General features: G+C 41.1%; 1 protein-coding gene and 2 pseudogenes across 3 annotated transcripts in view; all 3 read right to left on the reverse strand.

The window, feature by feature from the left end:
- The window catches only part of LOC147182057 (solute carrier family 22 member 13-like), an 8322-nt pseudogene extending 6280 nt beyond the window's left edge, over window positions 1-2042 (reverse strand). The window contains exons 1-5 of the transcript XR_015095464.1: window positions 1441-2042; window positions 1261-1364; window positions 1040-1194; window positions 136-304; window positions 40-60 (exon numbers count right to left, since the gene is read on the reverse strand). The product of XR_015095464.1 is annotated as a solute carrier family 22 member 13-like (transcript). The remainder of the gene's footprint in view (window positions 1-39; window positions 61-135; window positions 305-1039; window positions 1195-1260; window positions 1365-1440) is intronic.
- A 2174-nt stretch (window positions 2043-4216) lies between these two features.
- Window positions 4217-11760, reverse strand: LOC147182058 (solute carrier family 22 member 13-like). Of its 2 annotated transcripts, none has more exons than XM_086082378.1 (10): window positions 11378-11760; window positions 11202-11260; window positions 10782-10936; window positions 10508-10676; window positions 10307-10430; window positions 10120-10214; window positions 9184-9398; window positions 8984-9092; window positions 6676-6882; window positions 4217-4330 (listed from the first exon to the last, which is right to left on the reverse strand). In XM_086082378.1, the coding sequence occupies exons 1-10, from the start codon at window positions 11747-11749 to the stop codon at window positions 4258-4260; spliced, it is 1578 nt and encodes a 525-aa protein (XP_085938504.1). In that variant the 5' UTR covers window positions 11750-11760; the 3' UTR covers window positions 4217-4257. The 2 variants fall into 2 exon arrangements, with proteins under 2 accessions (XP_085938504.1, XP_085938496.1); XM_086082370.1 differs by having other exon boundaries at window positions 11202-11305.
- Window positions 11761-15011: 3251 nt separating this feature from the next.
- On the reverse strand, window positions 15012-22142 carry LOC147182059 (solute carrier family 22 member 13-like; annotated as a pseudogene).
- Between the last annotated feature and the right edge of the window lie 233 nt (window positions 22143-22375).

The raw sequence follows: 22375 nt of genomic DNA on the forward strand, positions 1-22375 counted from the left end.
TCTTTCGCCTCCTCTGTCCTCCTTCTCTCCAACAACCACCTGGCGGACTCTGGAAGGAACCTGATTGTTATGTAAGAATATTGTGTTAGTTATCTGTAAGTTATTCAAATGTTTCAAGTAAAGTATTATGCTCACCATATATAAATGACAATGGCTACAAGGAGAGCTGCAGTGATAAGCTGAGCTGTTCTCCAGTCTCTGACAAAATAGATCAGACCAGCCAGGATGGCCTGTCCGACTCCACCACATAGTTGAGTTGCGCATGCTCCCCATGTTCTTTTGGATGCACCAATCCACTCGGTGGCTGTCAGAACAGAGAAACAAAACCTTTATTCATAATATCCACCAAACGTCGTCAGCGGAAGACCAGTGTGGCAAGGAATGTTTGTCTTACAATTTGTCTTATATTGCTGTATGCTGTGTAGTCATGTTTTTTTTTTATTCTGTTACTTTGAAAATTAAACAGTTTGTTTGCAGTTTGTTTTAGAATTATACACAAATGCACATTCTGCATCTTTACTGTTCTTCCAACATTTAGCTTGGGGGATCATATTTTGATTTCTGAAAAAAGCCCGGGCTCAATACTTAAGTGATACTCAAATTTGCTCAAAGATGCCATACATTATGTTGTTTTAGCATATGCCACTATGCCTCCTATGTATGGGTAGAAAATAAAACATAACTCTTTCAAATTCTTACTTGACAAATGCCCAACCTTTATTGCCCCAAGATATACTTTTTAACCAGCTAACCTCCTACGATCGACATTTTTTGTTAATTTTTTAAAATTTTGGTATATTGGCGGGGCGGAGATCGAACCCACGCAGCGACCACAACTCCGGTTTGGAGAGCACAGAGCGTTACCAGTGAGCTAAAATTCCGGGCCGCCGATACAGCCCAGCACCTCAACAACAACAACAGTGAAAGGCAGACAAATGCATTGTGAAGCAACATTACAAACTTTATGAACCATTTACATCACTATGAATATAACTTACATTTGTTTAGCTCTTTTTTTATATACATTGCAATACTTTACCCAAGATAATGCAATTTAGTCGAAAACCACCATAGCCAAGGCCCATCAAAAACTGTGAGATCAGATACAGGAGGTAGTTTGGGCACAATGCAGTGGTGACAGTAAAAATGAGGGCTACCACCAGCGGAATTTGAACTGCTCGTTTGCGACCAAACCTGGACAAGACAAAACTCATTCAGGATAAAATGTGATGAGAACTGAGACGGATTCTTCTTACTTACGATTCGGCAAAAGGTCTGAATAAGAGACAACCGAGCAAAATGCCAGACATCATCACTGTTTGCGCCACTTGTAGTAAATTAGCCCGGTCACATACGAGATCAAACTAAAACAAGAAAAGGTTATTAAAAAAATAAATAAAAATCTTTGGTGAACGTGTCAGATCAACAATCATCATTTACATCAGTGACGATGGTGGCAGTATAAAGTGAACTGCAGTAGACCCAACCATTCTGGCACACCGTGGTCTCATTGAGCCCGTGCTCCCTGATGGTTCCGATGTCCCAGTCCACCGGCACAAACATGCGACACCTGCTGAAAGAACCATCGTACTCCCGAGGAACGGTCAAGTTGAGCTGCTCACCTGAGGTCAGGTTAGCGTCCGCCTTGAGGATCCAATCTGTGTTGCAATGCCGCTCTGGATCGGACTGGATAAAAAACACGCAGGCAAACTCGAACCTAAAACCTAAAATAATATTTGGGAAGCTGAGCGCACAAATGATGAGCTTCTGGAAGATTCCAAAATCCCCGATGTTCTGTAGGATATCTCCAAAAGTGGCCATGTTCAGGGAGTGCGCAGTTCAAGAACCATACTCGAGTGTGATCAATATTCACTTGTTGTTGCTACACGAGTTAAACTTAAACTGACTTAATGCCACAAGGGGCATACTACAAAACAATTTGAGCTGGTACAGCATTTTTGTCGGAGTTTGGACCCAGCCAGACTCCTCCTCTCAAATAATCCAAATGTTCTTGAACAAAACACGGTGGCTGCTCCTTTGTAATTGCGCCCTCCACTGCGAGCTTTTTACGAAAGCCACCCTAAGCCTGTAATGTGCGATTATTGCTGTATGATGGCAGTGTACTATGACACGAAGTTACATCACAAAGTGCTGAAGATCTTTCAGTAAGTTTTACTGCATGTTGACATTCTCGGAGCCCTTATTGGTGTCAAACGGCATTGTTACATAATATTCAAGTAAAAATAGCAATGACGGTTGTTACGCGCGGTGGCTGATCAGACATGGGCGGAGGTACTGGATAGCAATTTTTTTTAAAATAAAAATGTAGAGCAAACAAAGAGACTAGAAGTCCACAGGTTTAATAAGACAAATGAGTCCTCTTGGCTCTACCACGCTTCACAATTACGTGTACACATCCACGGCATCAAATTACTGATCTGAATATATGACTGGATAGCCGAGGAGCCCATACACCCGTGCAAGCCGTTGAAGACACAGGGTGGCCATCTTGCTACTCCCATCTCGCGAGCATGGTGGTATAAACCAGAGGTGGGCAATCTCGGTCCTCGAGTCATGCAGGTTTTGGAGATTTGTCCCTTCTAACACAAGTTGATTCCAATCAACATGATCGTTATCAGGCTTATGCAGAGCTTGCTGATGAGCTGGTCATATGTCAGCTGTGTTGGAGAAGGGAAACATGCAAAACCTGCAGGACTTCGACCCTCGATGCCCACCTCTGGTATAAACTATACGGTATACGTACAGATTAGACATATACAGCTCTTTTTCTTTTATCGCTCAGTTCCTTAGACCACAATATTAGATTTGGCACAGGCATCTTTTGTTGAATTACAGTTATAATTCTTTAATAAAAAATATACACGTTTCCTCCTGTAAACATCATCAAGCATATAATTTATACATGTATTTAAGGCAAGTTGTAAAATGTCTGAAGTCCTCTTGTTTAAAACATCATAAATTATGCTGTTTCTACCAAGTACTGTTTTAAATGTTCTCCAATTTCGATACTGCAAATGTATAGGATCGTATGCCGAGAAACGTTTATTGGGAGGAGTAATATGGCTGCCTCGCGACTTCAAAAGTCTTCGTTTTTTCTGCACCTGGATCATTCTTTTCTTCCGTCAGGACAGTTTTGCTGCTTCAGGAACTTGTGCAGCACAGATGTAGCAATGGTCACATGTCACCTTTGTACTTATAAAAGCAATCTCTAAAAGTTATTTCATCAAATTGATGCAATTGATTTCTCCTTTCCACAAGTATTTGCCTGGCTGGCCTCTGTAGTTAGTTAGTTAGTTCGCTTAGATATTCTAAGTACTCCATGCTCCCAAACAATCTGTGCTCCCTTTCACTAACAGTACTAAAATTAAGTTAAACCTGCCTTCTTGCAGGATTAATTTAATCTTCAATTTAGTCCAAGAGTAGCTCTAATCCTCACTCTTGCAATTGGCCTTGCTTAAACCAGAACAGGCTGATTCGATGACTGTTTTAAGATACATCTGTGCAAGTGACTTAAAACGAAGCCAGCTCAAACAGCATATTAGTCTGAGACTAGTCCTAAGCCTTTTCTGTGAAACCGGGTCTTAGTTTGTGACAGGTGGGAATTATAATACAATTACTGGTTTACTGTACAAAGACCTATCATCATCATCAACATCATTTGTCTGAGCTTCTCAAATATTATTATAGATTAATATTTTGAGTTTGAGTTATTTGTTTTCAGTCCGATTAAGTTATTATCAATACCCTACAGACAGTACTTACGCTGACGCTCCCAGTCAAGTCTTGAATGATGGCCTTTGTGACAACCGCTAGCATGTATGATCATAGAAAACACTTACAGTACATATCGCTGGTGCACGGGCTCAAACCTTGTACCTCCAAAATACGTAGTCACTTTTTAGGAAACCCCAAAAACAGTATTTACTGTTTGTTCAACCATTAACATTACATCATCAATGACAGCAAGCCATTTTCAAAACTTTAGACAATGGTCAATAATATGTACAACAACAACACAAATAATAATAATAATAATAATAATAATAATAACACCCACCCATGGGGATTGATCAATAATATTTTTTGAGGGGAAAAATGAAATTCACAAAATTGTGATTTATGAGGTTCATCAAAATATTTATTTAGCCACAGAGCATAGGATTATCCAAATAAAACATGAACTCATGTGCGTAATGTCGTACCTTTGTAGACACACAACAAAGCACACAATATAGACTAAAGTTTGGTAGATTTTTTTCTCTTTTGTTGGGTCAGCCGTAAGTCAGTTCCTGTCTTCTTCATAATATTTCTGTAAGGACAACATACAACGTTTGCTTAAAACAATAATTGACTTGTAACTGTCAAAAGAAAAAGAGAAGAAAAAAACACTTAAAAAAAATATGAGTAATGTTCTATAATATAACTTGAGTAACGTGATAATAGCAATGCATTAAATACATCATCTTTTTCTTTCTTTATATTAAATAGAAGCGATAAAGACAACCTAACCTCTGATCGTGTGCATCATCCATTTTGTTAGTTCTTTTACTAATTGGAACTTTACAAAATTACAAATTACAAAATTACAAATTGTTATTATATTCAACAACTTTGAATATAATAACAAATCAGGTACATTTCTTGCAAACCAACTTCAACGCAATCTGGAAAAATCTCTTATAACGGCTATTAAAGGGACAACTGGTGAATGCACACAATCACCAGAAGAAATTAATCAAAATTTTTATAACTATTATCGCAACCTATACTCAGAAACTAACAAGCCTAACCCTGAGCATATTGAGGCATTCCTCAGTAGCTTAAATATACCTCAGTTAACTACTGAATATAAAGATATGTTAGATGCGCCACTTACTATAAACGAGCTGTACAGTGCTCTAGATAGTATGCCTAATGGCAGAGCACCTGGCCCGGATGGTTATCCGGCTTTATTTTTTTAAGCACTTCTGGTTAATGCTTGCTCCACTATTCTTAAGAGTAGTAACATAAATTAAAACTAATGGTTTCATACGCCCACACATGAATACAGCAGCAATTAAACTTTTATTAAAGCCAGAAAAAGAACCCACCCTTCCATCAAGTTACCGTCCGATTTCACTAATTAACACTAAGGCTTTCGCATCTGGACGAGAAACAGTAATCTCGACAATCATTCATAGCGATCAAACAGGCTTTATTAAAGATTGTCACTCTACTAATACTATTAGGAGGCTCTTTAACCTTATTAGCATGTCACAGCGGCATGATAAAAAGGCAGTTATTATATCATTGGATGCAGAAAAAGCTTTCGACAAAGTTAACTGGTCCTTCCTCTTTGCTGTTTTAAATAAATTTGGCTTTGGGAAGTCATTTATTCGCTGGGTGTCAGTATTATATGATTCTCCTAAAGCTACAGTTACTACTAATGGGATTATATCTCAGAGTTCTACTCTAAAGGGAGGCACAAGACAGGGATGCCCACTGTCCCCTTTATTATTTGCAATATTTATTGGAAAGAAGGATTCAAGGAATTCACTCTGGGGTAACAGAACACAAAATTAATCTATATGCCGATGATATTTTACTTTATTTAGAAAAGCCTGCTATTTCGTTAGGGGAAGTATTTAACTTAATAACTAAATTCTCACATTTATCTGATTATTCTATTAACTGGACAAAATCAACACTACTACCTATTACAGAAAATTCATAGAACCATGCAAGCCAGGACCCACACTACTCATTTTCTATAGGTAATTTAAAATACTTAGGTATAAAAATCTCACCTAAATTAACTGATTTAATTCATTTAAACTTTACTCCACTTCTGGATAGTATTTATAGTGACTTAGAGCGCTGGAATAATCTTCCTATTTCTCTAATAGGATGAATAGCCACCATTAAAATGAAAGTTTTACCCAAAATAAACAATTTTTTCTCAATGATTCCATTTAAACCTACGGCTAACTGGTTCCAGTTGTTGGACTCTGCCGTTTACAAAATATTACTGGAATAAAAAAAAAGCAAAGATTAGTCTATCTACTCTTCAGAAAAGTAAATCCAAATGAGGTCTAGAGGCACCAAATTTTATGCACTACTATATAGCTAACCAGCTACAATATATCATTCTATGGGCACAACCCAACAGAGATACTAACTGTTGGCTGGAACTAGAACAGAAGGATTGTAATAACCTCAGACTTCTAGATTTACTCTTCATTACAACATCGATTAAGCGACATAATTGTTTTAAAAACCCAATGATTTCCGCCACCCTGACTGCCTGGTGGAAGGCACTAGAAATGACAAAAGCCCAAGTGGAGCCCAGCGGGCTTTCTCCCCTATGGCATAACCCCGACTTTCAACTTAACAACCAATCGTTTTATTTAGGTGTGTGGGAGCAGAAAGGAATTACACATCTCCCCCATCTCTTCTCAGATAATATGTTCATATCATCATATCATTTTTGTTGCTTATTCCACTCATAAAATTCAAGATAAATGATAAATGAAGGGCAATTGTTTTACTCGGTCGGGGTTGGCTCCGAATGTTAAGTTTTTCTACCTACCTACAGTTTAACACGAGACCAGTTTAGAACTCAGGTCCTAACAATGATCTACAGAATATGCTGCCCCATCACAGCAGTTGGTTTACCTATTGTGCTGAACCTCACTGGTAGAGTCAGGCAGTTCTTTTCTCCTGGTTTCAGGAAGAAGGACAGCTAGAGCTGCACTGAACACTGTGAGGCTGCTGAAAATGATGACGGGTATGGACACGTGGTACACGGCCAACATGTTGACCAGTGGAGCCAGCAGTCCGGCTGCTCTCATCGCTATGGCCCCGAAGCCAACAGCTGTTTGCCTGAGGAGAATAAACAATGAATCGTCATTCTGTGACAACCCACATGATTTTTTTCCCCATTCAAATAATTTATAGTAACACCAAACCGCGCCAGACTGCAGTCTCCACAAGCCCATTATTAATCAACTGACATGTTTTAATATAGAATACAGGTGGCTCACTGAATTCTATTGGAGCGTTAACATTAGTCAAATATAAGTGTAAGGTGACTTGCACCAATGAGTACTAAAAAGTGGTATGGTTTAGGTATTACCGGTATATTTTTTTGGACCCTGTACAATGGAAACACTGGGCTGAACTAAAGCATCTCCATGGCCTATACCTACATTTACATAGACATTAGGGGTGTCAAAATTAGTGCATTCATTTTAAGTTAATTTAAAGTTCCTTTAACACCGCTAATATTTTTAACGCACAATTAATGACCGCCGCTTACTTGGAAAGCCTGTACCGGGGGAATTCCAGTCGCAACGCAGCAAACACGTCTGCGTCAAAATTTAGCAGTAATACATTTAATAATAATGCATATATTTGTGGAGACTGGAGTCAAGTTATTTTTTTACAATTTTAAAAATGTGCAGAATTTCACAAGTTACCCCATGTTAAAGATTACACTGTAACTAACACATGTCTGTAAAATCTACAGTAAAAAAAAAATCACAGCATTTTGTTGATTTTTTTATTTTACGGTATTTAACTATATACAGCAATGCATTATGGGTAAAACAACATGCATTATGGGTAAAAACAAAGTACAGTAATTTGCTGTATGATTAGCGTTAAACACTATTTTTTACAGCAACTATGTTTTGGCATGTATTTATGTGGATTACAGGTAAATAGTTTAAAGATTGTTGGATTTTGGTGGGTATCTCTATAAGAGAGCAAATAGCGGACCCTGTATTGTCACCGGAGCAAGGACAAGAGTAATATTTTAGCATTCTGCATCGTCTTCACATCGCATTTCTCCAATAAACAGGCAACACTACATCTAACATTCATTTATGCACTCGGCTGCAGAACGAGGATTGATTTGACAACGAGGGCGACATGGTGGACGACGTCCGCCTTCCAGTGTTGAGGGCGTGAGATCGAGTCCGGGCTTCGGCCTTCCTGGGTGGTCCGGTCTCCTCCCACATTTCAAATACATGCATGGCCGCTTAATTGAGCAAGTTGTCTGTCCCTTGGTGTGATTGTGAGTGTGGATGGTTGTTTTTTTTTTTTATCTGTGTGCACTGTTCAGGGTGTACCCCGCCTACTGCCCAAAGCCAGCTGGGATAGGCTCCAGCGACCCTTTTGAGGAATAAGCGGTTAAGAAAATGGATGGATGGATTTTACAACGACATACTGTATTATGTATTTAGTTAATTATGTAGAATACAAGAAACGGTTGTAAACTAGATTACAGTGAATTGCTGTAAAAGTAAATACAGTAAGTAACTGAATTTTATATACAGTAAATACTACTTTTATATATAGTAAATAAATAATAATAATAAAGTAATGTATTGAGATTTTACAAGAATTAGCTGGCAACTTTTTTGCCAGTTATTTCCTGTAAATTCTATAGTCAATTCGTTACAGTGTAGATAGCTTTTAATGTGAAAATAAATTTGCATTGAGCTGTCACCAACGTCTTACAAATGCAATAATGCCATCTAGTGGCAGACAAATGACCTCAACGCTACTCAATATCACTCTTTTTTTTACAGTACAGTACCTCTTTTTGATTTTAACTAAATTTTATGCATTTTGAAATTATTGTATCAATAACTAAAAGATGCAGCCATATTTCTATTACTTTGCCTTTTTTTCACTCTCATGTTAAACAAGAGTATGGAAACTTGGAATTTTTTTTCATTGTACATTTAGAACAGATATACAATTTGTAACTAATCGCAAGTTAACTATTGAAGTCATGCGATTAATTACATTTTTAAAAAAATAATCGCCTGACACCCCTAATAAACATATTTAGAGTTTTATAGCGTGACACCTTGTTATTGATGAGGAAAAATATTTATGTCTCTCTTGGCCCAACTCAATTTCTTTGTGGTCCAAGACAGGATAACCAGTATAGAAAAGTTTGATATTTTCTTACCTGACTGAAGTGGGAAACAGCTCTTGAGAGTAGACCATGCAAATTGATGTACCCCCATTCAAAAAGAACTTCCCTGTTGTTACAAGAGCCGTAATTACAACGGCATTTCCTAGAATGACAGTTCAAGAAATTAAACACCTGCAAGTGAAAACAATACCCGTCCTACAAAAGAATATTCATGGGAGGGAATAGCAAATTACCTTGTGAGAATGCAAGGGTCAAGAAGCAAACAAAGCCACCAGTCACAAGTGTTAAAATGAGGGATATTTTTCTCCCCAGCAATTCCAAAACCCAAATGCAGAGGAGGTGTACTGGTATTTCCGCGATGCCAAAGATGAACTGAACCAGAAAGATGTCCAAACCAAACTTACCCACATTTAGGATAAGACAGAAGTAGCCTAGATTTACGGAAAACCTAAAAAGGGAAAATGAAAATGAAAGGTGAAAATGTTAAACAATCAGCCTTACTCAACCCAACTTTTTTTTTTTTTTTGCTGTACATGGAGTAACAATCAGTCATATCGGGGCAGCAAATACAATGAAAATAGCAAGAGCCCCAAAATAGAAGCCTGTGGAACACCACATGACAGAAAGTATGCAGGCTTTATATTTTTAAAGTGTTGCTTCTTATGTTGCCCACTCAGCCCACATTTTTGCTGTACACAGTACATTGACATTTCTGACCCCTTTGTATTTGAAAACGAGAGACTAGCAATATACCCAAAATTCTCATTTCCTGCAGGGTGGAGATTTGCGGGTCAAGGGGATTTGCCCCAATACTACACATATCAGCAGTTTTATAGACTTTTTGCATTGGGTGCATTATAATCATCAGTTTATATTGTTAAATAGGGAGATGAATGACTTCAGATTTTAAAAAAAAAATGGTTGCAGTCGATGCTAACATCAAGATAGTCGATGACCATGACAGATAATTGGAAAGATCATTTTAAAAAAAGAATACCAAAATTGCATTTTCCCTTCAAATTACAATACCTTGAAATAAGGTAGTGTATTGGCCCGATAGCGATACCTGGTATCAGTACTCACCCATCCCAAATACATTTTTTCGCAGTCCTGCCATAAACCCTAAACTACATTTAGACAGATGAGGAAAAAAAATGTGCTTCACCTACCATGAAAAACACACAATGAGCAAATATTTCAGTAAGATTGGTGTGGTAAAAATGATACTCATTACTCCAGTTTGTGTTTCTTCTTTCTCATGTCCCTGTAAATGTTTAATGGAGGAGGAAAACAAATGATTGAACTCTGGGGTAAAAGTCAACTTTTTGCTGAAATGCGTTTGTAATCAAAACTCACCATGCAGTCAAGCATATTCTCAGGAATTTCCTTTTTATTTATGGCTGCAACTTTCCTGATCAACCTCTTTGCTTCCTCGATTCGTCCTTGACTCAACAACCATCTCACAGATTCCGGAATCCACCTTTAATCATATCAAATATAGGAGTAACTTGGCTGCCCAAAGGTTGAATTGGAGTGTTTTCACATTTCAGTACGAACCAAATGTAGATGGCAACAATAGCATAGACGGCTGACAGCCCATATTGTATTATTCTCCAGTTGCGAATTTCATAGACGAGTCCAGCCAGGACACATTGTCCCAAAGCAGCAAACAACTGGCACAAACAGGAAGCATAGGATCTTTTGGTTATCCCTAACCACTCTGTAGCTGCAAATACATTTCAACATAGTGATTAGAGAGGGAACAAACATGCATCTCGTTTATTTACAGGGCACATGTGAGGCTCGCTACCACCTGTTTCATTAGCCATACCTAATACAGTAGAGTTAATTCTATATCCTGCGAGACCAACTCCAACCAGGAACTGTGCAATGATGTAGACGTAGAAATTTGGAGATGTGCCAGACACAACATTGCATATGAACAGGACCACTGCTGGTATCTGTGTGGTTTTCAGACGGCCACATCTAAAATCAAATAAAGTCGCTTAATATCAATCAGACACATGGTCAAAGGTTAGACATATTAAGATATTGTTTTGATCAACAGCACTCCATGAAGACCTTAGGAGAAAAGTAAGTATTGAAACCAAATCCATTTAAATCCGCCCTGGCTTTGGCCCATCCCACAAAGATGAAAGCGTAGAATTTTCCATCGTGCGATTCAGGACGAACTGAGAAGTCGATTCAAATTGCAATTTATGTTCTGTCTATCGAGTGTATCATGACTTACGGTTCAAGAATGGGCCCAAAAATAATCGAACCAAAGAGTATACCAGCCATGAAGATTGTCTGCACAACAGAAAGCATGTTGGACCTGTCACAGACGAGATCAAACTGCAATTCAAAAGTCACAGAATTAGCATGACTTGATCATTGATAATCACACAACCGTATACAGCCACTTACATCAGTGACTATCGTGGCTTCATATTTGGTGTCTGAGTATATCCAACCGTTCTGGCACACTGTGGTCTCATTGAGTCCACGTTCCCTGATGGTTTCGATGTCCCAGTCCACTGGAACAAACATGTGACACTTGCTGAAAGAACCATTCTGCTCCCGAGGAATTGTCAGGTTCAGCTGCTCATACAACGTCAGGTTGGGAGCAGCCTTGAGAATCCAGCCTGTGTTACAATGCCGATCTGGATCTGACTGGATGAAAAGAAAACTAGAAAAGCACAACGGCAGTAAGAAATTTGGAGAGCTAAGTGCTAAAAGAATAAGCTTCTGAAAACGTCCAAATTCTCCAATGGCCGTCAGAATCTCTCCAAACCCCATTGTTAGGCATGTGAGACAAAGTGGAAGATCGCTCTGTTAAGGTTCAGGCAACAGAATATTTAACACTCAATGAGTTAATGTTTGATTGACAGCACTGTGCATATTTGTGGGTTAAAAAAAAAATATACAAGGTTAACATCATTCTATTAGTCACTGCTTCATTTTTTTTTTGTAACCAAATGAATGCCCAATTTGGACATATAACTTGGAAGTCCAGGTTTTCTGGCATGAACCTTCCTACTATGTGACATATATTCTTGAACATATCTCCATACTGCCATACAAATTGTCATTCATTCATTCATTCATTAATTAATTAATTCATTCATTCATTCATTCATTCATTCATCCATTCATTCAACTTGTAAATGGAGATGAGGTTAGGGTTAGGGATTGGCCTTTCGCTGATTTTTTGCATCCCTCGTCCTCTGTCTCCATTTCTTCCTCACACAGGTAATTATTAATTTATTTATTTATTGCAAATTAGCCATAGCTCTGTGATGTTGCCAGCTTCAGCTAGCTACATACATCACAAACAGCACTTTGGTGTAAGTACCCCCCCCCCCCCCCCAAATCTGTACAGTAATATGATCTATGCAGACCCATTAGTCTAAACACGGCATTCTGATTAATATTGCATTTGTGGAATGTTAGTCAACTCATTTGCTCCCAAAAAAGTATAAATATGTTCTATTTGAAATATGACCATGCTCCCAAAGATATTATTTGTATGTTTTTATGCTAGAGCATACAGAAAAAGCTTTGATGCAGCCTCTGAACTGATGAAAATGGTTAAAGCAATTGTAGTTAGTACAAAAACGGTCAGAAGGTGGCAGCAGAGTATAAGAGATCAACCAGGGTCATGTTGAAAAAAGCAATTTCGTCACAGATTTGTGAATAATGATGAAACTTAACTATATTCTAATACTAATTACTGCAAAACGGAAACAGATAGAAATATACTTTTTTTCCTGATTAAAGAAAAGACTAAACATTCTTTTGGTAGGTTCCATGTTTTTATATCAATAGAACACAATATTCTGTGGGTCTTGCAAAATCTGTCAAAATCCATCAAAACAGCCAGGAGTGAAGGGGGTTGCTTCCGTGAAAATGGCTGAGAGTAAATGAGTTAAGATGCAAAATCTACCTGTTTTTATCCATCTCATGAGGAGGCCATTTTGCCACTTGCTGCATGTCACTGGTTGCTCAGGGCTCAGATAACGACCAATCACTGCTTAGCTTGTGAATGTCTCATGGCCAAGTAAAGCAGCTGAGTCGTGATTGAGCAACTGTGGAGTCATTTTGAGTTGACGTCGAGTCAAAATGGCCACCGTCTGAGACCATGGCGGCATTAGCCTGACTAGCCTATCGCCATAGAGGTTCACTGATACCAGAAACAAGGCAGGCAGTGCAGAAGATGAGCTAAGTGGAATTGGAACAGGTGAAAAGCTTTGCACCATTGGAGCTGAAGTGACATTAATTTAACGAGGTGAGGAAGACAGAGGGGTGGAAGTTTGGAATAAAATGATGACCAAACACGATCAATATAATGACAATGACATTTTCCAAACACTGAACAGGCACTCAAGTAAAGGATCACGAGTCAAACGCAGGTATGGGAAACATGACAAAAACTGACAAGTCCACCAGGGGAAGGACCAGGGAAATCAAAATCTGAGTCACAATCAGAAGGTTATACAAATTGAAACAGTAATCTTCCAAACAATCTGAAAGAAGTGAACTACCATCCAAATAATCATTTATCCAGTTTAGCTCAATGTTATAAAACACATAATACAGTACTGTGCATAAACTAAAGTTTGGTTGATTTTGTGCTGGTCTGCCTGGAGTCACTTGCTGTGTTCATGGTGACCATTTTTCTGTAGAGACAGAAAAAAAACAGAAAAAAAAATGTCATTGAAAAGAATAAAAAAAAAAAAGTGGGGTTAAAGTATGGCTTGCGACCACTGTAACAAGAATAAAATATTTTTGTTGTTGCGTTAATTGGGTTGTGTTAAAGTAGATAATATTTGTATATTCTACTCTTTGCGTGTTCAATTAACTGAATGGTGAGATTCTGGTGAAGAAGTCCCTTTGCAAAGGTATCATTAAAACAGAAGCTTCTGATGACAACAATTGACGACACTCAAACCGTGTTCTGTTCAGATTGTGTGTCCTCCTTCTGCTGCACATCATTATTTATAGAAAAGTGGGTGAATACGAAAAGTCTCCTCCCATCAGCCCACAGTACATTTGTTTACAACTCAGTGAATACAAGAAAATCCCTCTCTCCTCCCTCAGCAAGTTCAGCAAGTTCCCATAGGTATAAATCAGATTAGAGAAAAACAATAATACAAAGCCTGTGCCTCCCCTCTTCCGACCGGCTGAGACTGGTACTAGACTAAACTCCCTTCAAGATAGCAGTGGAAGAAACCCGTTGCCCTTCTCATCAGAGTGAGACAGATAAAAATACAATACTATTCATTGAGCTACACAGCTATAACTAAATCCAAAACGGCTAAAATATAAATTGAAACTGAAAAACAATGTTAATAACTTAACATTTGCTTCATATAGGGACATTGTATAATATTTGGTGCTCTCATATACTCGTGGTGAACTAATCATTCATTTTAAAACCCCACCATTAATTTCAATAACATGCAAAAAAATATGTCCTATCATATCAATGTACATTTTTCAAAATAAAATTGGTCTAGTAAAAGCAAATTAAATTAATTAGGTCGTGCCGCACCTTACAGGAGGCTAAAATGTTTCGCCGCCATCTTTCTGCTACAGATCCCCGAAGGAGATGAGCTTCGCAAACATAGTTAGCCTCTGGCGGTAGTTGACACCCGTGTCGGACCCCAATGGGTCACCTGCCGCTTAGGATACCTTACACAGCTCGGGCCTGCAGGTGGTCTTCGCCGAGTGATTTGGACTCACGCCGCTCGTCTCCCTCTGTTTTGCTCTCGCTAGCTTTTGCTAGCTTCTCACGCTAGCCGCTCTTGTTAGCCGCTTCAGCTAGTTCTTGCTAGCCACTCAATAATATCGGCAATAATAGCTTGAATTTTAATCAGTTTTGGACCAGAAAGGAAATAAAATGTGCATCAAATGACATTTATCAGTATACATTATGCTTATTTTTTTTAAACAGTTAATTGTGGCTCAGACTGACACATGATTTATGGGTTACTGTTTTACATCAAAGCCATTTTGAGGTCAGGTTAGACATCCATGCTGCCACCTGACAACAGTTACATTATTCGTCGCCCTCGACATCAGCGGTAGAATCAGGCAGTTCTTTATTTCTGGTTTCAGGAAGGAGGAACCCCATAGCCCCACTGAGCACTGTAGGGATGCTAAAGACGATTGTGGGCATGGACCAGTAGTAAGCAGCCAACACGTTGATCGATGGAGAAAAGAGTGAAGCTACTTGTGTTGTTATGTTTGCCAAACCAACAGCTGTTTGTCTGAGGAGAGAGGATCGTGGAACATGAATACAAACGAATACATAGCGGATAAAATTGACAACACTGTTAAAATGGTGGGCTTCTATGATTAGAAAAAAATAAGACCAATATATAAGAATATTAAAACATGTCACTTTATAATGAAAAAAAATATACTGTTCCTGTCGGAATCAAATTGGCAAAGCACGTTTTATTGGTGCAACATGACAGTGCGAGTTTAGCAGTCATGCTAGCAAAACGTGTCCTGCCAACTTTATGGCTAAACATTCACTATAAATGCTGGAAACATTAACTAAACTCAACTTGATTTTATTTATAGATCGATAAGGAAGTGTTCCTTTAGTTGTTGCTTGTTGGACTAGAATTGCTCAACTTGGCATTGCAAATTATGCAGTTATGACGATGACTCCCATCACTCAACTCAACTCTATATTTAGGGAGCATTTAAAAACAACCACCGCTGTTTCCTTGTGATGGAACCCAGGGGCAGCAAATACAATGAAAACAGCAGAGGCCCCAGAATTGAACCATGTGGAACACCATACATTCCGTTAAACATGTGAATTCATATTGCACATATAATAATGCATCAGATTTATATAGCGCTTTTCTAGACACTCAAAGACGCTTTACAATGGAATGGATACATTATTCATGCACTCACACATTCACACTGTGCCTTGGGGCAGGCTGACGGTGTGCGCTTACGGCCCCTCCGACCACCACCAAACATTCACACCTTCCATACACCAGTGTGAGTAGCACTGGAGGCAATGTGTGTGAAGTGCCTTGCCCAAGGACACATGACTTGGGGAGAGCGGGGATCAAACAGCCGACCTTCTGGTTATTGAACCACCGCCTCTACGCCCTAAGCCACGGCCACCAGATATTCATCTGACCACTTTCTTTTTTGCTCAACATAGTTGAGTAGAAATCACACAATGTACCATCACAACAGCCACATGTCGACTACTGAGCGCACCAAATTCCCTGCAACAGATACCTGAAAGCCAACAGTGGCCGAGCGGGGGCGTATAATCACAATTCATTTAAAACTGAGGGCCAAGTCTGGCCTGGGTTTTTCCTACTCCTCCTTTCCCACTGAGTGGACAATGGCAACAACTCCGTTTCTCCAACATAAGCCCTGTCCTGGCTTGACAAATCCTCTGTACTAGCAGACTAAGTGAACTTGGAAACTGTCTTTTGCCTGCCTACAGTTTGGGCGTGCGCTGACTCAACATGGTCCTGGAGATGGTGATGATAAAAGCGCTAAATAAGTGCACCTCATTTACCATTTAATAAGTCAATATTAATGAGCATTAACTGCGCCTTTGGGCCAAATTCAGCAACAAGAGGTTCAAATTTCCCAGTGTCCCAAGCAGGGTAAAGTTTGCTTACCTGACTGAAGTGGGAAACAGCTTCTGAGAGGAGACCATACATACTGAGCAAGCCCAGTTTAAGAAAAACTTCCATGTTGTTGCAAGAGCAGTATTAGCAACAGGATTGCCTGGAATGAGGTTATGTACAGTAAAATAAACATCTGTGTGAATGCGTGCATGACACCCATGCTAAAATAATATTTATGTAAATGACAAAGAAGTCACCTTGAGTGAAAGCCAGGTTTAAGAGGCAAAAAAAAGCTGTCGGCCAGAAGTGTTAAAATCAGGGACATTTATCTTTCCAATAATTCCCAAAAATAGATGCAGAGGAGGTGTGCCGGTCTTTCCGACGCACCAAACAGGAATTGAACCAGGAAGATGCTCAAACCAAGCGTATTTACTTGAAGACAAATACAAAAGTAGGCTGCGAATGCTGAAGACCTATTTTGGAAAAAATTATATAGAAAAATAAAGGCAAGGAAAGGAAATGAAGAATTCCAGAATGTACAGAGTACTTTACTTACCAGATAATGCATATTATGATGACACGTTTCAGCAATATTGCAGAGGAAAAAATGATTATCATTGCGCCACGTTCAATGTCTTTTTTCTCATGCTCCTGTAATTCAAAGGAGTCCAGTATATTTTCTGGGACTTCCTGTTTATTTACAGCTGAAGCTTTCCTGATCCACTTCTTTGCTTCCTCGATTCGTCCTTGACTCAGCAACCACCTTGCTGATTCAGGAATCCACCTTTAATAATGCCAAATGTCACAGTAACTTATCTGCCAAAAATGATTTATACAGAGTAACTTTTTCATGTCACATACCACATGTAGAGGGCAACAAGCGAATACGCTGCTGCTATCACATACTGCGCTGTTCTCCAGTTACAAATTACATACGAGTCCAGCCATGACGCATTGTCCCAGAGCAGTCACCGTCTGGTTTAAACATGAGGCAAAGGATCTTTTGGTGATCCCGATCCACTCTGTAGCTACAAAGACATTTCTATTATGAACTCCCAAATTAAATCTAGCCAGAATATTATGTATTGTATTTATTTCAGATGACACAGGTGAGGTTCAAAGACCAGAAGAGCCCACCTATAAGTTAGAAGTCTTACCTAACACAGAGTTAATTCTATAACCTGCACGGGAAACAGCAACCAGGATATGTGCCACAATGTACACGTAGACATTTGGAGTGCCTGTTAGCAGCCCCCAAATTGGAATTTGTGTGGCTCTTTGATGACCAAAACTAAAATTTAATTTGTAATATTATTATAGTTAATGCAAAGTAATGTAATAACCTCAGACTCCTAGATTTACTCTTTATTACAACATCGATTAAGCGACATAACTGCTTTAAAAATCCAATGATCTCCGCCACCCTGACTGCCTGGTGGAAGGCACTAGAAATGACAAAAGCCCAAGTGGAGCCCTGCGGGCTTTCTCCCCTATGGCATAACCCCGACTTTCAAATTAACAACCAATCGTTTTATTTGAATGTGTGGGAGCAGAAAGTAATTACACATCTCCACCATCTCTTGTCAGATAATATGTTTATATCATATACATCCTTGCTCCAAAAATACAAAATAAAAAACGGAAACTTTTTACATTATTTGCAAGTTAAAAGTATGATAAAGAAACAAATTCCAACACTTCAGGGTACGCTCCAACCGCCTGTTTTAGCTAAAGATATTACCAAGCTTTCTCCGACAACAACAAAAAAACTCTCAAAAATATATGTTACTTTCATATACTGATAAAACGTCTTTACCCATCTCAAAATGGGAAACAGACTTGTCTATAGCTCCTGAATCTGACTTTTGGATTCAAGTTTGTGAAAACGTTTTTAAAATGACAAAACACACAAATTTACAACTTATCCAATATAAAATTATTCACAGAACATACATTACTCAATATATGATGAAGAAAATGGGACTCTCAGACTCCGACATTTGTCTCCAGTGTTTACAAAACACTACAGACACTTATTTTCATGCTTTATGGTTATGTACTCCGGTTATGTGTTTCTGGACTAAAGTCTTAGAAAAACTTTCCGCTGTCTTGGACTGTAGGATACCGTTCTCTCCAAACTTGTGTTTGCTAGGTGACTTAACAACAACTGACTTACCACATAAACAATTTCAATCTATACTTGTAGCCCTTACTATCGCAAAAAAAACAATTCTTGTTAACTGGAAAAATAAACAAACTCTGAATATCGACCAATGGTCTAACCTCCTCATAAATCATATTTTAATGGAAAAAAGATCTGCCTCAAATAAAAACCAAATGTCAAAATTTAAAGAAACATGGTCTACGTATATAGAATTTTTTAACCTAAACTTGGATCTTAATTCTGCCTGTTAGCGAGAGCCACAGCAGCGTGATAACTTGCATTGATGTTTCTGTATTTGGCAATTTGTAACTAATGGTTGTGTTTCTATAGTCAGGAACCCGGCTGCTGCCAGCGGGATCGAGCGGATCCGCCTCCGATGGGCACCAGGGGGTTGATATTCGGATTCACGGCATGCCAGTGGGTTAATTCTGTGGGTGCTGTCCCCCCTGGCTGGGCGTGGGCAGGTCTGCCCCTCTGTTGGCTGCTGGGTGGCGGCTGCGTCTTGGCCGTTCCCTGGGTCTCTTGGGGGGTGCTGCGTTGCAGGGCTTTCCCTGGTGTCGGGGGCGGCGCCGTTCCGGCGCGGTCCGTCGCTCTGGGCCCGGCGACGCGGTTCGGGGCCTGTGGGCCGCCGGGGTGCCCGGTGGTTCCCTCTCCCCTCCCCCTTCCTCCCCCTTGCTGCCTCTCCCTCCTCGCCTCTCCCCGCCCATCCTCCGCCTCCCTGTCCCTTCTCCCGTCACCCTTCCTCCTCCTCTCCCCCTCTCTCTGCGGCCCTGCCGCTGCCCCCTGCCCTTCTTGTCGTCTCCTTCCCCCCTCCCTTCCCCATCCCCGGTACGCCTTCCTTCCCCTCCCCTGGGCCGGGGGCTCCATCCATGGCCCGGGTCTCGGTGCTCCGGGGGCCGGCGGGGGTGGCTGGGGTTTGATGTCGTGCCCGCCCCGCTCCGGTGGGCGTCCTGGCACCTCGGGCGGGACCCAGTATCCGGGGGGCGAGCCCTATTGCCCCGCCGGACGGGTCCCATATGCCCGCCGGGGTCCCGGTGGGGTGGGTGGGGGCTTGGTGGGCGGGTGCGCCTCCTGCCCCCGCCCGGTTGGGGAGGGCCCCGCTGGTCGCTCCTCTTAACTCACTACACTAGGTTTACACAATACACTTTTATAGACATATAGGGCACATAACACACTTTGGGGGGTGGGGTAGGGTGGAAACACCGTCTTCACCCTTCAACTCCCCTCCAATTTTAATGCACCACACAACTTGGGGGGGGGGGGGCTTGTGGGGGTGCCATCGGTTGGGGGCCGCAGTATAGAGCAGTGCTGCGGTCCCCTGTCCGTGTCCCCGCCCCCCCCCCCCCCCCCCCCCCCACCCTATCTATTTTTTTTAATGCACCCCATACACTCAGTAACATGCTTGGGAGGCGGGTGGATCGGCTCCGGTTCACCTGCTCCTAATTTTAATGCACCACACACACACACTTGTATATACACTGGGTGGGGTCACATTCATGGTTTAGGGGTAGAGTTCGCCAGTTGGCAAGCTGGCGGACTCAGTAACAGGGGTTAACTTTTACAAAGAACGCTGGGGTGACAACCGGGGCCTTCCCCCGCTGGGCCTGGGGTTCGGGGGTGTCGGCCGCCCTCCGGTGCCCCCATCTCCCCCTTCTGCCCCCGGTGTTCCGTCCTTCCACACGGCGGGGGGTGGGGTGGGCGCTGCTGCCCTCTCCGCTCCGCTGTCCGGCCCCTCTTCGGCGCCGGTGCCTGGGTGCGGGTGGTCCCCGGGGGCTGGGGTCGGGGGGGGGCGGCTTTGTTGGGGGGGCGGTGGTGGGGTTGCGGGGTGGGGGGTGCTGGGGGTGGGGGGGTGTCTAGGAGATTGGGGACGTGGGGGCGGCTGGGGCTGGGTTGGGGTGGGTGGCGGGGGTGGATGGGGGGCGGGGGGTCGTGGGGGTGCGGGGGTTGGGGGCCGGTGGGGTGCCTGGTGGGCCTCCAGTGCCCCGTCCTGCTGCGTTGGGCCGGGGGCGCGGGCCGTGTTGGGGCGGGGGGCGCTCCTGCTCCTGGGTTTGCTCTCCGGCCGGTGGCCCTGGCGGGGACCGGGGGTCGTCCTTTGGCGCTGCCGCGGCCTGGGGGGCCCTGAGGTGTTGCGCTTGCTCTGTTCCGGCGGGGGTCGACGGCTCCCCTCTTTGGTGGAGATTTTCATGCATGCCAGATCCACCACACCAGCATCTACCGAAACTCAGACACAATCTGTTTCCTCCTCAGGTTATTGAATCGGTGGAGGCTGGTGTCTGCGGATCTCACGCGGCTTCGTCTGTCCTTCCTTCCTTTTCTCGGTCTCTCCTTTGGTCTCTTGAGGCCTCCCTGATTTTATGTTTTTTGGATTTGTTGGGGTCTGGATGTTTCTTGGGCTGGGGAGGAGTTCTGGTGGGGGGTGTCTGGTCGGTGCTGGATTTCACCTTCCTTGGTTTTCTTTGGTCCCCTCGGGTCTCCTGGTGTTCGGTTTAGGTGAACGGTATGAGATTTTTTCTAATAGGTTTTCTGGTGAGCTAACAAATACACGCATGCACGCACGCACACACACACACACACAAAAAAAAAAATAATATATATATAAAAAAATAAATATATATATATATATATAATAAAAGAGCAATGATGATGACATTTCCGAATAAATACTGAGCTCTTAAAAAAAAGAAAAAAAAAGGAAAAGAGAAGAGATGAGTTTTTTTTACTTTTTATTCTAAACTGTATAGGAAGAGCTGTTTAACCTGCTTCCTGTTTAATTCTAGATCAAAAGTATGTGAGTATGTCAAACCGCAAACTTTGAATACTGCTCTTGTAAAATCCCTTTTTTCCCCTCAGTTTGATATATAATTGAATTTTGTTAGCTGTTGTAAGAAAACATCTAATGATTTTTACTTGTCGTGCTCACAGAATGCCAAAGGGACGATGCATTTTGGGGGCATTGATTACTTGTGTGAAATATAAATTAGATTTTGACAAATAGGTGAGTTGTTTTGGGAGAGATATGAGCGTTTGCAAAATCATCCAAGTTCTTTTTGGCAAAATAACTAAGTGAATGCAGATGAGCCAAAGCAATTGAAAAGATTCTTTGCAAATGTGACTGAACCAACTCTTTTTTTGGGAAAGGAACTAGGAGTGAAGCATGTGTGAGCAGTTTCGGGATAGATATGTGCCTTAGATAATGAGCTTGCAGTTCTGAAAATATAATCTCGGTTTCAAGAAATGTGCCAAACCTATGGAGAAAAACTGTAATTGTACATGAAAAGTAGTTCTCAAATTTATTCTAGACAAAATATTGCTTTCGCCTTTTGCTGAAAATGGCTAAATAAATCTCATATCCTTTTAAACCGTTCAGCTACTTTCTCATGATTGCTCTCAGAGGTTAACCTCACCGCATTTTTGCTTGTGAATGACACAGCAATTGAGGAAACAATTTTTACCCAATAAATGTAACTCTCAACTTCACATTGCTTACAATATGCTTCACATAAAGTGAAACACTTTTTTTTAACAGACAAAATTTTTTTTGCAAGAACTTAATTGCTGACCCTTGAGGGCAAAGTTCATTTTGATGTCTGTGATATTGGAAAAGTATGCTACAAGAGAGTCCCTTTAGCAACATTCCCAAAT

The sequence above is a fragment of the Leptonotus elevatus genome, chromosome 1, assembly GCF_054856555.1.
Source record: "Leptonotus elevatus isolate MCC_2025b chromosome 1, RoL_Lele_1.0, whole genome shotgun sequence".
In the NCBI taxonomy this organism is placed as follows: domain Eukaryota; kingdom Metazoa; phylum Chordata; class Actinopteri; order Syngnathiformes; family Syngnathidae; genus Leptonotus; species Leptonotus elevatus.

Coding starts and splice junctions, on each gene's coding strand:
- LOC147182058 (XM_086082370.1), bottom strand. CDS start 11,749: ATGGGGTTTGGAGAGATTCTGACGGCCATTGGAGAATTTGGACGTTTT. Junction 11,306..11,377: donor AAGCCACGATAGTCACTGAT/GTAAGTGGCTGT, acceptor TTTGAATTGCAG/TTTGATCTCGTCTGTGACAG. Junction 9,399..10,119: donor CTCATTGTGTGTTTTTCATG/GTAGGTGAAGCA, acceptor TTCCCTTTTTAG/GTTTTCCGTAAATCTAGGCT.